The sequence below is a fragment of the Embiotoca jacksoni genome, unplaced genomic scaffold, assembly GCF_022577435.1.
Source record: "Embiotoca jacksoni isolate LCO1_2020_lvr unplaced genomic scaffold, fEmbJac1.0.p SCAF_19, whole genome shotgun sequence".
NCBI lineage: Eukaryota > Metazoa > Chordata > Actinopteri > Embiotocidae > Embiotoca > Embiotoca jacksoni.
The window spans coordinates 6,962,102-6,976,764 of record NW_027185329.1 but is presented as its reverse complement, the minus strand read 5'-3'; the positions used below and the strand labels follow the sequence as shown (position 1 = coordinate 6,976,764).

At 41.1% G+C, this 14,663-nt stretch overlaps 2 protein-coding genes across 3 annotated transcripts; both read right to left on the bottom strand.

Annotated features, from left to right (window-relative positions):
- Positions 1-449: 449 nt before the first annotated feature.
- plvapb (plasmalemma vesicle associated protein b) lies at positions 450-7,475 on the bottom strand. The gene is made up of 9 exons (XM_069153258.1): positions 6,980-7,475; positions 6,501-6,677; positions 6,171-6,264; positions 5,541-5,742; positions 5,223-5,442; positions 2,993-3,142; positions 2,667-2,777; positions 2,052-2,147; positions 450-1,103 (listed from the first exon to the last, which is right to left on the bottom strand). Exons 1-9 carry the CDS (start codon positions 7,181-7,183, stop codon positions 1,095-1,097), a joined length of 1,263 nt encoding a protein of 420 aa, XP_069009359.1. The 5' UTR covers positions 7,184-7,475; the 3' UTR covers positions 450-1,094.
- Positions 7,476-7,591: 116 nt separating this feature from the next.
- On the bottom strand, positions 7,592-14,605 carry babam1 (BRISC and BRCA1 A complex member 1). 2 transcript variants are annotated; one of them, XM_069153259.1, is made up of 9 exons: positions 14,493-14,605; positions 13,510-13,958; positions 13,333-13,406; positions 13,140-13,260; positions 12,797-12,875; positions 12,675-12,699; positions 12,445-12,574; positions 12,197-12,283; positions 7,592-11,067 (listed from the first exon to the last, which is right to left on the bottom strand). In XM_069153259.1, exons 2-9 carry the CDS (start codon positions 13,942-13,944, stop codon positions 10,867-10,869), a joined length of 1,152 nt encoding a protein of 383 aa, XP_069009360.1. In that variant the 5' UTR covers positions 13,945-13,958; positions 14,493-14,605; the 3' UTR covers positions 7,592-10,866. The 2 variants fall into 2 exon arrangements, with proteins under 2 accessions (XP_069009360.1, XP_069009361.1); XM_069153260.1 differs by having other exon boundaries at positions 13,348-13,406.
- Positions 14,606-14,663: the final 58 nt, after the last annotated feature.

Here is a 14,663-nt window from a genome sequence, read left to right as displayed (position 1 = left end):
AGAAATACATTCTATAAAAGAAAAAAAAAAAATTATTTAAATGTTTTAAGTCCAAATTATGTAATATCATAATGACTTACAACATTGACAAAGTATTTGTATATGCTCTATGATGTATTGCTTTGTAAAGTGTACAGTATTTACATTGATAGTGATAAAAAAGCTGTCTTTTAATCAGATACTGAAGACTCGTTAGATGCCATCTGCACCAAACTGGATCCGTAATAATCGTAAAAATATGTCGTCCGTTTCCACCCGCAGAACTGTATGTGCTCTTTGCCTTGTGCTTGAAAGGAAAAGGAAGTAGTAAAGCTCAAGAACAGTTCCTATAACAGCTTCTGTACTTGTAAAATGAACAATAAAAAGGGCAATTAATAGTCCCGACTTTTTTTTTTTTGCAAACCATAAAAAGTAGTTTTCATCTGTACAGTAAATCCTGCTATACTTTTTTCTTCCTGTTTTTGACACATTGTTTTTTTTTAGTTTTTTTTTACTTCTAATAACCCTACAGATGTGATGATGTCTTTAGGACTCGGCCAGATGTCTGTATTGTCTTCCAGTCTTGGTTAGAAATTTGTGTGCATTTCTTCTCGTGTGAATCACGAGGAAACTTGGTGACGCTACTTTTAGAGGAGTCTGTTTATAGCAGACGAGTGAGAAGCTGCTCCACAAAGTCCTGTCTGAGAGTTTGTTATATTTTAAAGCCAGCAAGATAAACTCAAGACAATCCTGTTGAAGAGGGAGTCGAGGCTTTTTTTTTTTTTGGTTTGTTTAATTTTAATTTCAAGGTAAAGAAAAGATTTCCGAGTGTTGGTTTGCCTGTCGACACACAACAGAAAATATTTACACCGGTGTCGTTGAACTTTTTACATTCGCCCAAGTATAAAGATACTTTCAACTCAAACACAAGTTAAACACACACAAATCTTCAGTCACAAGTAGAGCTGAACAACAGCAGATTTATGTCATTAATATGGAGGCAAAGTATTTACAGGTGTGTTTTGTTGTGTTGCTGTGTTGGGGTTTCTCTTCCCTCCCCGTGAGACCCTCAGAGAATTAGCAGGTGACGTTTATGGATGACTGGACGGTTTATCTCATCTCACCTGGAAAACAAAGCATTAACAATTATAACAAATCAGTCCTGTAAATGTCTAAAAACCTCGTTACTAGATTTGTGCAGTTTTGGTGAGGACAGTTTGGAGGAGAAACTATTTTTAGCGATGCTGACGGCGAGGCTCTGAGGATGTCGACCATTTTGGTCCAGACGTAAATATTTCTACAAGTATTGGCTGGATTGTTGTGACATTTGCTGCAAACTTTCCAAGTTCTCAGCGTGAATTGTGAGAACTTTAATGATCCCCTCACTTGTTTTTCCTTTTTTTGGCGCCATCATCATGACTGATGATTTTATGTCTGATGACGCTGCTGTCAGCCTCAGTTGTGCTTTGTGTTTAGTGACAATTAGCAAATTTGAGCTGGAATGCTAAATTAAGATGGTGATCATTGAACCTGCTTCACGTCAGCGTCTTGTCACTGTGAGCACGTTTAGCATGTTGATGTTCATGCAGCCTCACACCAGCATGTCCGCAGGCTAATGAACCATCAACGAAATACAGTAAAGGATTACAGTTTGGGTGCTTTCATACGTTAAATCTTAAATTTGATCTCGTTCTCTTCACAAAAACACGAAATATGGCTCAAAATAAAGGGCTGCAACTCGTGATTATTTTCATTATTAATTCTTTTCTCAATTAGTCTACTGGCTTTTTGGTTGTTAAAATGTCAGAAAATGTTGAAAAATGTTGACCCGTGTTTCCCACAGATGAAGATGCAGCCTAAAATGTTCTGTCCTGACCAACAGTCCACATCCAGAACATATTCAGTGTATCATCGTAGAGGACTAAAGGAACCAGAACATATCCATATCCAGGAAGCTGGAGTTTGAGAACTCATTCATTCATTTTCTGTCAATCAACTAATCAATACAGACTACTAATTTTTGCAGCGCTAAACAGTTGTCAGATAAGTGTGTGTTTTAACAGGAAGTTTACCGTCGGAGTCTTGCTGATGCCGGGGGGTTTGATAGAAGGCCAGTTAGGAACAGTTGGTCCGCCCCGGTGTGGGACAGCAGATTTAGGAAGACTGGGCTGCAGAAGAAATGTGATTATTTCACTGTTATTTAACGTTAGACACAGATATCACGCTTGTGCAGTTTTTTTCTGACACCTACACTTGTATGACTGGGAAGTTTGAAATGGGGCGCTTTGTGAACTTATGACTGCTTATCTTGCTTTTCCATCCTTCCTGCAGCTGCAGCCTCAGATTCCCGCTGAATCCACCCACCCACCCACACACACACACACACACACACACTTACATCTGCGCTGAAGTGAATCTCATTTAAAAGCACACGTGTGGATGGTACTCTTGTGCTCAGAGAACCATGACATGATATTTAGTCAATCTCTGATGGCAGAAATGATTTAAAGGTTAAATTAGGCGATGTATTTTAGATCAGTCTGGATTAATTCTTCACATGAGCACAAAAATGAACATGTGGTCTGATGTGAATGAAGGTTTTAAACCATCTGTGGGCACCTCCTCTCCCTCACTACCTATCATATGTCTGTGCACGGCATATGATTGGACTTCTGTATTTATTTTACCTTAGAATTGAGCAGCATTCTCTGGAGGGCCTGAATCTCTTTCTCTTTCAGGGTCAGACTTTCTTCCTGCTGCTCTCTCAGTCGGTTCTGCTCCATCAGTAATTTCTCCACCTGAAAAAAATAGGCTTGTTATCATATAAAGGGAAACAATGTCAAAAAAAATAATGTTTCTCTTTTACCCTTATCTCTCTCATGCCACTCCATGATTCATGCTCTTGTTAAAACAGATAAAACGGGAGTAGATAAACGCATACAGGTAATTTGATTCCTCCATTGGTTCCCAGTTTCCATCCACACACAAGCATCCATGCACAAATATTGTCTACCTGGTCATCATAGGTATTTTGCTTGAGCTCTGACTGCCTGGTAGCCTTGGCGACCGTCTCACGGAGGATGCGATCGCACTGCTGCATGTCGGAGGCCAAATGTGAGTTTTGGACCTCCAGTCGACTGGACAGGGCCTGGATCTCAGCCACCTGGGAGAGGAAAACAGTTTCCTTCAAATGAGACCGTCATGCAGTGTTTGCCTTCTTTACACCCTGCGGCAGAAAGCAGCAGGGGGGCTGTCAGACGGAGAGATAACGGGCTGTGCTTGAAGAATGTGTCACAATCGACTGTTCCAAATGTGTTTCCAGATGGTGCCTTTACATAATTGTACCCGTTTTTGTTTCCCCCGCGTCTATTTCTATCCGAAAGATAGATGACAATGTGATTGTTCGTCACGCCGGGTACATACTGTGCAGCTCTTGTAAGAATGAAATCTATACGTAATGTCTCCCTGCCGGAAGAAGCGTGCACGTTAATCTCGCTTTAAATCAGCCGTCGAGGGCTCGTGGTGTAAATGAGCGTTCGTCGCGCTTCACCAGACATGGAGCTGCACGCACAGCGAACAAACGTCTCTTTAAAATTTGATTAGTTTAATGCTGGGTTTTACAACTTTTAAAGCCTTTTATGAAACATGAATGTACAGTTTATTAAACAGGTTTCCAAAAAACTCAGTTTTATGTTTTAGTACCTCTGATAATTTCAAAACTTGCTGCACATACATTCAGATGCATTAGACCCTGTTTACCTGTTTTATGGTGGTAATAGTTTCATGCATTCTGTGATTTTTTTTTTTTTTTCTTATATAAGTTAAGTTCTTTGTCAAAAGCAGCCTCTTAAGATGATTTAAAATGGCTCATTTAAAATTTGGGACAGGAACCCATTTCACCGCTGTAATATTTTTAAAAACTGAAGATAATACGTTTTGATCATTTCATCAACATAATTTCTAATATTGAATTCATCAATACGTACTTTAATTAACCAGGCTTTGACCTGGTGGCTCCTCTCAGGGTTTCTGGCTCAGTAACACACTGAGTATCTATGAAAAACTTTAAGGTGCCCCTTTCATAAATGTTCCTTTTTCCCATTTGAAGGATCAATACGTGGAACTCAGAAGAAGAGAGGGATCAGCCGTGTAGTCATGCACATTGCAGTGCTTGTCATTGAGTTTAATGATCATTTTATCATGTAAGTGTGTTTTGTGCTGTTGTAAATGTATTTTTCGTGAGAACTGTGTTTTGTGTGTTTGTATGAAGGCCCCTTGCACAGATGTGCCACAGCACCGATTTACATTTACTCATCTACGTAAGGGGATTGAAAAGTAGATCGGGCTCCACGTGCTGGGATATTTGGCACTGGTCCAAACCTGTCCCTACATAAGTTAATATTAATAAAAAAAATAATTTTGTCTGTGCGGGAAAATAATAGAAAAGGTGACAAAAGTTTTACAAGAAGCACCTTAATTCTGACAAGTACGTAGGTTTGATTAATCTCTTCTTGGAAAAGTTGAACTGGAGCTGTGCCTGAATAAAAATAAGCAAAGACTCACAGTGAAGATGAATTCCAGCAACCGAACAAACGCTGATTTTTGACCCCTCTGTGAGTGTTATATCCAAATGAAATATTGCTCTAAGGAGTGAAGACAGATACTTGCTGAGGTTATGTGTTTTCTTGTCCCGCACCGCAGCGCTGCTGCATCAGCAGAGCTGCACACTTCACCTCTGCTTTGACCCCGAGTTCTCCTCGCAGCCACATTTATCATGAATGATGCCGCGGATAGACTTCCTCCCAGGAGAAACCGGTTTCCCATTCAGTGTGCTCTGGAATATTCCAGGCTAAAAGCTTTTTTAAGGGGAGTTAAAGGAGGGTGGACAGGAGTCTTAAGGCTGAACACCAAAACCTCATGGAAACTGTGGTGGAAAATAAAGGGTACCTTCACTCAAGTACTTACTTTGTATGTGTAAATCCCATTGATGCCAATTTATACTTCTACTCCGCTACTTTTAGGTGGGGAAATATTCATCTGACAGATGTAATCATTACATTACAAAAACATAACAAAATACAGTGTAAATCAGTGTTCACCAAACTTCCTGGATTGTGACCCCTTATTAAAAAAAAACTGTATAGTTGGGGCTTTTTGTCAAGCTTGAATTGTTTGTGTAAGAAAAATAGAGATATTTCACTGATGCTGTTAAGACTCAAAGGAAATATTCTGCATGCACACACCTTGTTGCCCACATGGTCCAGATACAGCTGGAACTTGTTCTCCACGTCTCGGGACAGGTTCGTGCAGCTCTTTTTTATCTTCTCCATCACCTCCCATTGGTTCTCACAGGTGAGGTGAAAGGTCAACTGGTGGGGAAACAGGCTGTTGATCCGGTTCAGGAAATCCCTGGTCACCAGATTTATCCCGTCCAAAGAATGTGCAAAGTCTTCTTTGCACTTCCTGGTTGACAAAATAAAAAAACCAAAAAACTTTAATGAGTTTATTCTTGATATTTTCAGCCACACAGACAGACAGACAGACAGACAGACAGACATCACCTGGTATAGCTGGTGAGCTGCTCCTTTAGAACAGCATTCTCACGGCGCAGGTTGGTGGTGTCCTCGTTAAATTTGTCTCGGCCTTTGATGGCGGTGTCTCTCTCGCGAGTCAGATACTGAACCATCTGGGTGAAGTTTGAACTAATAAAATTGATCTTGGCTCTCTGCTCAGCGTTGAGGGTCTGCAGGGTCTTCATTTCATCTGGAGAATTCAGAGTAAAATGATCAACATTCATAATTTTACTACCAATATAACCAATACCATTTTCTGTGTTTATTAATACTCCGATACCCTTTTCCAAACTTTTCCAAAATAATGTCTTTAACTGATTCATAAAGAATTAATAAATTATTTTATAACCATTAATAAAGCCACAAATTACCACTTATTGTCATTAGAAAATGGTATCAATATTCTTTTTTTTATATTTGCTTTACTTGCAAACGTCTTGCTTTATCTTAGTCACATGGACTTTCATTTCTTTGTACACATATTTTCATTTTACACAAGAACCAAGTATTGACGGGTGAAATTTCTGTTGCAGCTAATGTTTAAGTTACTGTTGATGTTGTTTATGTCCCTGTTTATTGTTTTAACGGTATAGTATCAGAGTATCAGAGTGTACATACTGCTGGTGGTGACCACATGAGAGGACTGGATGGGAGGGTTGGGAGGGGTGGAACGTCGCTGCATCAGGTTCAATGTTGCCTGACAGTCATCAGCCTATAAATGAAAATAGAAAAATACAGGATGATTCATGATTTATGGGTTTATAATTTACTACCAATCGGGAAACTACAACAATGCCTTCGGAAGTAAGGAAATATTCACGCTGTATAAACTGCACCTTGTAAAATCCTTTTCAAACATGATGAAGAGGCAATGAAACCTGCTGCACAAACTACCTGCTTTTCAATACTTCCTGACAACATTTTGTGTTATTTATCATCTGCACTTACAAATTTCTTTTTCAGATCATGTTCTGTGTTGTTGGCAAGCGTCTTCAGCTTTGCCATCTCTTTCTCCAGAGCATCTTTCTCGGCTGTGCGAGCTCCCAGCTGAGCTCCCAGCTCGCCTTTCTCCTTCCTCAGCTGAATGTTGTTCTCACTCAGTCTGTTGAAGCTCAGCTCCAGCTCCTTCAGAATAACAGTCACTCAGCATCACTGCATTTTACACCTCTGAACATGCTCACATAATACTGCGAAATTAAAAAATAACAATCACAGAGCAATTTAAAAATAATCTCAGAAAAGATGCTGCCTGAACAAAGTCTCTTAAAGATGTTTTCCACTGAAAATGTGCTTTGTTTCCTAAAATAGACCTACACGAGTAATCGAAATGTTTACTATCAATTGACATTTTTTTTTTTATAAAACGTACTAGTATATCTCTTTATTTTATGACAAATAAAGTTGTTACACCAGAATAAATCCCTGACCTTGACCCTCTTCGCCTCTGCAGACTTCTCTGGCTGTCCATAGATGAGGAAGAGCACCAGGCTGACGATGATGAGTGACTGGATGAGAGAAGAAAAGAAGAAGATGATCCTCATGTAGTAGCCGCAGCTCTTCCCTTTGGGTTTGTGCAGAGACTGCCTCGCCTCCGGGCCAAACTTGGCCCGGGAGTAGCTGGAGCTGTACATGGCCGGTGGAGGTGAAATGGTTGCAGCTGGTTTTGAGAGATCTAAACAGGAATTATCTGGTCGTAAAAGTCCACAAGGATTTCCCGCTGGTGTGATCTTCTCCCCAGAGCAGACACTGAGGCTTTTAAGGTGGCGACTGTCGAGATGAAATGGAAGTCGAACTTGCGGTGGGATGTTTGTTTCTCTCTTCTACAGCTCTGCGACACTGTAAGGGTTGAGAAGCATACAGGCAGAAATGGCATGCATGGATGGATATAAACAATGACCCTTAGGTGTGTAAAAGGGGCCATGTTTATAAATGCTGCTAGAGGCACACTTCCACTCCATCCTGGCCCTCCCCTTCCCTCCCCTCCCCTCCCCTCCCCTCCCCTCCCCTCCTCTCACCTCACCTCCCCTCCCCTCCCCTCACTCATCAACCTCTGCCACAACCTCCAGCTGCACCGCTGACCAACATGTCACAAATTTTCCACTGATTTGTTCAGAACAAAAAGAGATTTCCGAGTTGGAAATTAAACTTCTGGCCATGTTTGAAGAAATGTAAAACTAAGCTGTGTCTGACAAGTGTTTTTTCACAAAAGTTTGATAGTTCAAATTGCTTAAAATCATCAATTACTTCTCTCATTAAAGAATCCAGAGCCTGTGAATTTGACAAAAGATTTCTCCATCTTCGGGGTGAGTGCACCAGGTGTGGGTGGACTGATTCTTAAGTACTAATGACAGATATTAACTCTTGTTTTGAGTATCAATAATTTGTTTGATGCCCAAAAAAATGTGATACAGTTCATGTGCCATCATGTTCTGGGTATATTTGTTCAATAGCATTTGTAGCATTTTGCTTTAGCAATAATTTTTTTTACACAATCCTGTTGCACTGAAATTGAGTCAAGCAAGAATCTCTTTACAACCTGTATGGATGAGAGGACAGCAACGAAAAACTCTTTGCTTGAAGGAATGTGCATAAGGCTGCCATGACACCACCATGAACATGAAGGAGTCCTCATCAATGTTTATGACTGTTCGTCATTTGAAATTTAAGTCACTTTTTTTTTTTACTTCAACTATAGCGGTAGAAGTTATAGTTTCATGTTAATGACCGGTTATGTTGTCCTGATTAGAGTGAAGTTAACAAAGACATCTTGAACAATGTCAACTTTACATTAAAGAAGAGATAATTGAATGAATGATTCCGAACGACAACAGTCAGAAACATTCATAAAGACGCCTTCATGTTCATTACATGTTATGACAGTATTAAGGTGTCATCGTCATCATGTCAGTCTTATGCACACCACCTCAAGTGAAGCGTGACCAACTGTCTCCATGTGCATGTAATAAAGGTTGACTTGAAAAAAGTGCATGTCACATAATAAAAATCAATACAAAAAGAACACAGTCAACAGACAGCTGTTTCTGCGTAGTCTGCACGCATCGGTGGAACGAGTACTTCAGTAAAAGTAGAAATACCACAGTGTACGAACACTCCACTACAAATGTTAGTAATAGTACATTTTTGCACTGGTCCTTCCTCACAAATGAATCTCTCTGTGCTGTTGAGTTATTTAACCAACAATAATTATTTGATACTCACAATTTACATATAAACTCTTGACCTCAAAAGTAACTGTAGTGGAATAAATATTAAAACGGTTATGTGGTTAAACCTACAATACTTTTTTGATAATCACAATTTAAATATAAAATCTGGATCTGAAAAGTAACTCTAGTGGAATAAAAGGTACAGTATTGAAATGTGGAGTAACAGTATAATGGACAGTACTTGAGTAGATACAGTGATTTATCTTCCACTGCTGTCCGCAGGTGCTAAAAAAACAAACCGGAAGCATTGGCCTTCAATAGCAGATTTAAATATAGCTAATACAGAATGTCACAGAATTCCTGATCCTGTTTGTCTGAGGGTGGATAAACAATGCAAACCATGTAAGGGGTAAAACCAGAAAATACCAGGCAAAAATAAAAATAAAATCTTCCATATCCTGTCCGAAGTAAGCACGGAAAGGAGTCATGGCATTGGAGGAGTGAAAGAATGAAAACAATAGGGACCTGTCATTCTTCGGGGATGAGGGAATAACAAATTCTCCCAGCAGCACAGGCGCTCTGGATCCCTCCTCTGCTGTTATCTGCACTGATGACGTGAAGAGCGGCAGGCTCCGCTTAGGGAAGGGTGTGAAAGGGGAAAGGTCCTCCGAGTCCAGGGTTTTCCTGCTCCCCATTGTATACCTGACAACCTGTCCTCTCCGGAAAAAAACTAATTTATGAAGGTACGTTATAGTGACAAAAATATTAGGAGTCAGAACAGAAATATTCTGTAACTTCTGAACAAAACAGGAAGCTTAATGGTTGAAGACTGTGATAAAACACCTCTTAAGATAACTCACTAGACAACTTCAGGGTGATAGGAAAACATGTTTTTACCATTGAGGTAATATTAAGGCCATACTTGGATAAGAGATACCAACTGCTTTATCATGCTGGCATATTAAGGGCTGTGAAATATGAGTAACAGTGATTATGGACCCTGACAATGATAATAAAGGCAGAAAAGATTATCGAATGAGAGTTTAGCCCTGATGAAAGCAGAATTTGATCAGTTTAGAATAATAGGTTTCATAAATATAAAAGTGTTCCCTACTCTTAGACCACAGCACCTCTTTGACTTTCGGGTAGCTTCACCTCAAGAGGGACTTTGCTGCCATCTCCTGACAAAACCATAGAAAGCACAAGCAAAAAAAAAAAAAAAACATCAAACAGATCCATATATGAACATGAAAAATATGATTAATAATTTTTTTTTAATACCCAGAAACAGCTTGAAAAAGCTTGTCTGTAAAATGTGTTTTAAGTGCAGCTCGACTGGCGGTACGAGGGCCCTTTGTCACAATCAAACCGCCACAGAGATCAGCGTCAAGGAACAAAACCTGCAATCAGGCCACATCTACATTACTACATTCTGTCTGTGTAACATAAAGTAAGAGTGACAAATGAGCAAAGACAACCGCTTATAAAACAGGCAACGAAGGTTAGCGACTGAAAGGACAGGTGGAGTTACACAGGTTGTAACCTCTGTGACACAGTACGTCAAATTAAAGTTCAGTATTGTCTCAAAAGGCCCGCTGTGGAAAAGTGTCACAGGTAAGGTTGTTTGTTTGATTTCTATCTTTAAGACTTACAGACAAATCAGTGCGGTCGACGATTTGAAAGGAAAAAAAACTAGTGATGAGGAAGGAAGTTTAGCAAAAACCTGATGCGGCTTCCTTGGTTTCATCGATTCTCTCTACTTGTGCCCTGTTCGTAGACTCTCAGAGATCCACTTCATCATTTCCAAGAGGTTTCTGACAATTTTACAACTGGATCATTTTATTACTGCTTCAGCTCAGGACAATCAATAACTCATCCATTGTCTCATGGAAACACACTGACTGTGTGCTGAAATCCTCTTTTCATCAGAACTACGCCTGGTTTCCCCAAATATTCTTATGAATCATTGCTCTCCCGCAATTAATGGAAAAAAAAAACCAGCGATAATCTACATCAGAGAAACCCTTTTCTGATAGAATACAGTGTGTGTGTGTGTGTGTGTGTGTGTGTGTGTGTGTGTGTGTGAGAGAGAGAGTGAGTGAGTGTATGTATTTCACAGAGAAGCAGGGCTTTTTGAGTGTCCCATTCTAGACTGTGGCTTCAATGTCCTGGGGGTCGTCCCCCTCCAGCAGGCTGTAAGACGCATGACTCTGGAAAGGCCTTTGTAGAGGATGAGCCAGCAGTTTGGCCATGCAGTTGTGCAGCTCAATGGCGGGTCCGCTCAGGGAAACCTCAAAGCGATAGCACATGCCCTTTGTGTCCAGGTTACAGAAAGAGGTGTAGTTGTCCTGGAGACAAATGGAAAATATTCTGATTATATCATCATGTGGAAAGCTGTAACATTATATTCAACTTCCCCTCGTGTTCAGTAGGATGGACATAAGTGTTAAAACTAACGAACTGCTAGAGCATAAAGTTGTGTGTCTCAACCAGACAAGACAAACGTGCCAAATGGGCAAACTGAAGTTTTCAAAAAATTGTGCAGTATTGAGCCAAAATACCTCAGGGTGGATAAAAACATTCAGATCCTGCTCCTGTTGGGTATGAATGCAGCGCAGCACTGGGATGTGCACAGAGCAGCGAGAGGCTATAACCTCTGTGAGTGAGTACACCCGAGTTACGTCACAAGATCAACATCAGCACCCTAGTTACACACGTTTTTTTTTTTGTGAGCAGTTGTACGTGCACGTTCACAATTTCACCATGGATCTGAAACGTGAGCAGAGAGCACGCAAATAATGGGCCAAACTAAAGAACTCTGCAACAGAGTCCCTCGAAAAGCTTCAGAAAATCTGCCGCAATGAAGCGTTAAGCGCAGCCAGGTGTTTTGAGTGACATTCGTGTTTCAATATGGGCAGAAGTGCACAGTCCAAACGTGAAGAAGCTGCGGTCCGTTTTTTTTTTTTTTTATTTAGTTTTATACATTTGTTGTGACATTCTGAGGAAAAACATTCTGTGTAAATGACCTGAACTGTGACATGATAACAGTTTGGTTTTCCAACTTGACAATGGACTTTAAAAATGCACAAATTTTGCCCTCAACCGCACAGTGACAGCTCCCCAACCAACCTACTCACCGATCTTGACCTCTTGAGAGTTTTTACTGCTCCCTTAAAAATTGGACACAAAACCTTCGTGCGCTCTCTGCTCAACTCAATATTGACATCGCAAATACAAACATTCAGTGGTCACAAAAATGTAAATCAGATGCTGCTGTTGATCAATTGACGTAACTTGTAATCCTTACACACAAAGGTTGTAGCTTCCACCCGCTCCGTGCAAGTCACGGTGTTGCACTCTGTTCACGAGCATCAGGAGCAGTTTATGAATATTTTGATGGCCCTTTGTCACATACATCATGGAGCTACCGCACACAATTACAACCAATCCTCCTCCATTATCAGCTTCTCCACTCACCCTCCAGCTGGTCTCATCTCCTTGCTCCTCCACCCCATTGTGCAAATAGACCACATCAAAGAAAAAATACGGAGACTGCAGCATTTTCTGTAGAAGGACAGAGGAACAAGCTCTTAGAAGTGCAGTCAGCTTGAAACAGCCATAAATATCTTCCCCTCTTTCAGGAGGGGATTCAAATTACACATGAAATATCAGACAAGGAAAATATTCTCGACCGTGGCTGAAATCCTCAGTAGTGTTGCACTTACACTAACAGCTTCCGAGGGGTTGAATTGTAGCTGCCCCGCATGACGGCTGTAGATGAGCACAGTCCGCACCACATATGGAGGAGGGATGGTCTGAACATTCTCCGTCAGAGGCAGCTCGATCTTCTGACGACTAAACACGGAAGAGAAAAAGCAAAGCTTAAACATCTCCATGTAACTTGTGTGTGTTTCATCATAATGTATGCTTCAGTTTACAGTCGAACTGAACTTACATGACATTAAGGAGATCTTCCAGGTCTTAAAAAAAAAAAAGGCAGTTAAGGCTAAAACCTAATGTCTAGACTATACTATTTCATTATAAAATCACTGTTTATAGTTTTGAGTGAAAGGATACTGAAGGACTCGCACACATTGGTCTCCAGGTCGTACAGACAGCTGCACAGCTCCCTGGGATCAGAGGTGAAGCCTGACAACTGAGACACATAGAAAGACTAAATTACATTTCAATACTGTACATTAGGTTAGTGCAGTTAACCTTTATTAAATAAGTTAAGTGAATACCGCCTGAACTAACTACCAAGAGCATATCCAGTACTAAAATGTTTTTTTTTTTGTATTATTGTGAGAAATAATATTTTTTCAAAAGTAAAACACAACAAGAGATACAATCGGATAATATCCCAACAAAACTGGACATACGTTCAAAGAGACGCTGATTGAAAGGCTCCTGTACTCACCCACAGGGCGTCATCATTGATGACAACCAGAGCGAACTCATGCCGTTTGTCAATCTTATGTTTCGTTCTGACAAACATCTCAATCATCTTCTGGGATATGTTCAGAGCATTTGTTTTAGACCTAAATGGAAATGCAGTCAAATTAGGCAGTGAAGTGAATAATTATGAAACACTGTTACTGAAGAAGGTTTACTTTGCAGTTTCCAACCCATTAAAAGACTCCAGCTTAGGCAGAGACATCTCTTCAGAAAGATCTAAGCAGATGATCTGCGGTGAGGAAGATAAAACCAGATAGTAAAAGTCAGGCAATGAGAGTGAGTCCCAATGTTTTTGTGATACTTCATAAAACAGGAATGCTCCGTGGACCCACCACTTTCTCTGGGCAATTGACACGGGGAACTCTGAGCTGGTAGTCTGCTGGTGGAGGGATGGGGGTTGTGAGTGCGGGTTGTTGCTGTGCGGCCTTTGGTCTCTCTTTGGCTGACACAGCAGCTGTGGACAGAGGTACCGTGGCGCTGGCTGCGGCCACCACACCTGTGGCGGCGGCAGGCGCTCCGCTCTGCGCAGCAGAAGCTGACACAGTCGTGGTGGTGGAACTCGGAGGGCTGTCGCTGCTTGAGGCCTCTCCCTCGCCCTCCACACGGCTTCCCACAGCGGGCTGGGGTATGTTTGGGTTGCTGTTGCCCCCGAGGCTGCCCGTGCTGCTGCGCCGGTCCTCTGCACCTTCAGGGTTGGAGCGCGTCCGAGGTCGCAGCTCAACCGGGCGCTCCTCTCCGTCCGCTGGGCCCGGCTCTGGCGTCTCCATTGATACACAAGATGCTGCCGGGGTAGAAGAGATGAGTGGAGTCCAGATGAGTGGCCGTGCAGACAGAGTGTCCTTAACATTTATTCATTGATGGACAATTCAAATTCGATTTGCTTTCAGTCAATCCCTCCAGAAACTTTAAGTCCAAATAAAATCCTGAACAAAGGGCTTCTTATAAAGCACTACTTGTCCTGATCTTACAACGAGCACAAGAAATCTAAATTAATCTAAGATTTACACCGCCCCCCCCCCCCAACAAACTGTCTACATTAACACCACAACTGTATTTCTACTGTTGTGATCAAATCTGCGGTGGTTTACCTTTACTGAATGGGTTATTCGTTAGAAAATGTTTCAAACAATCCGTCCAGAAAGTCTGACAAACAGTCTGTGCTGAAAAAGGTTGATGAGCAAAGGTGATGTTTGATGACAGCGCAGCAGCGATTTTAGCTGTTAGCATTAGTTAGCTTTCACCAAAAAAATGACGTCAAATCAGTCGAGTTGTGAAGTAATAAACGTGTTACGTTTGGACGAAGAATAATACTTACGTGATCAGTTGCTACGACGCGTCTGGGATTTATATGCTTTAAAAACTCATTTAAAGTTGCAGAATGTTTCAACGACGAGCTCACATTTGTTTTGAACGGACAACTTCCTCACCGGAAATGGTACAATCCGGAAGTACAACGTTTCAGGGTATTATGGGTAATGGAGTTTAT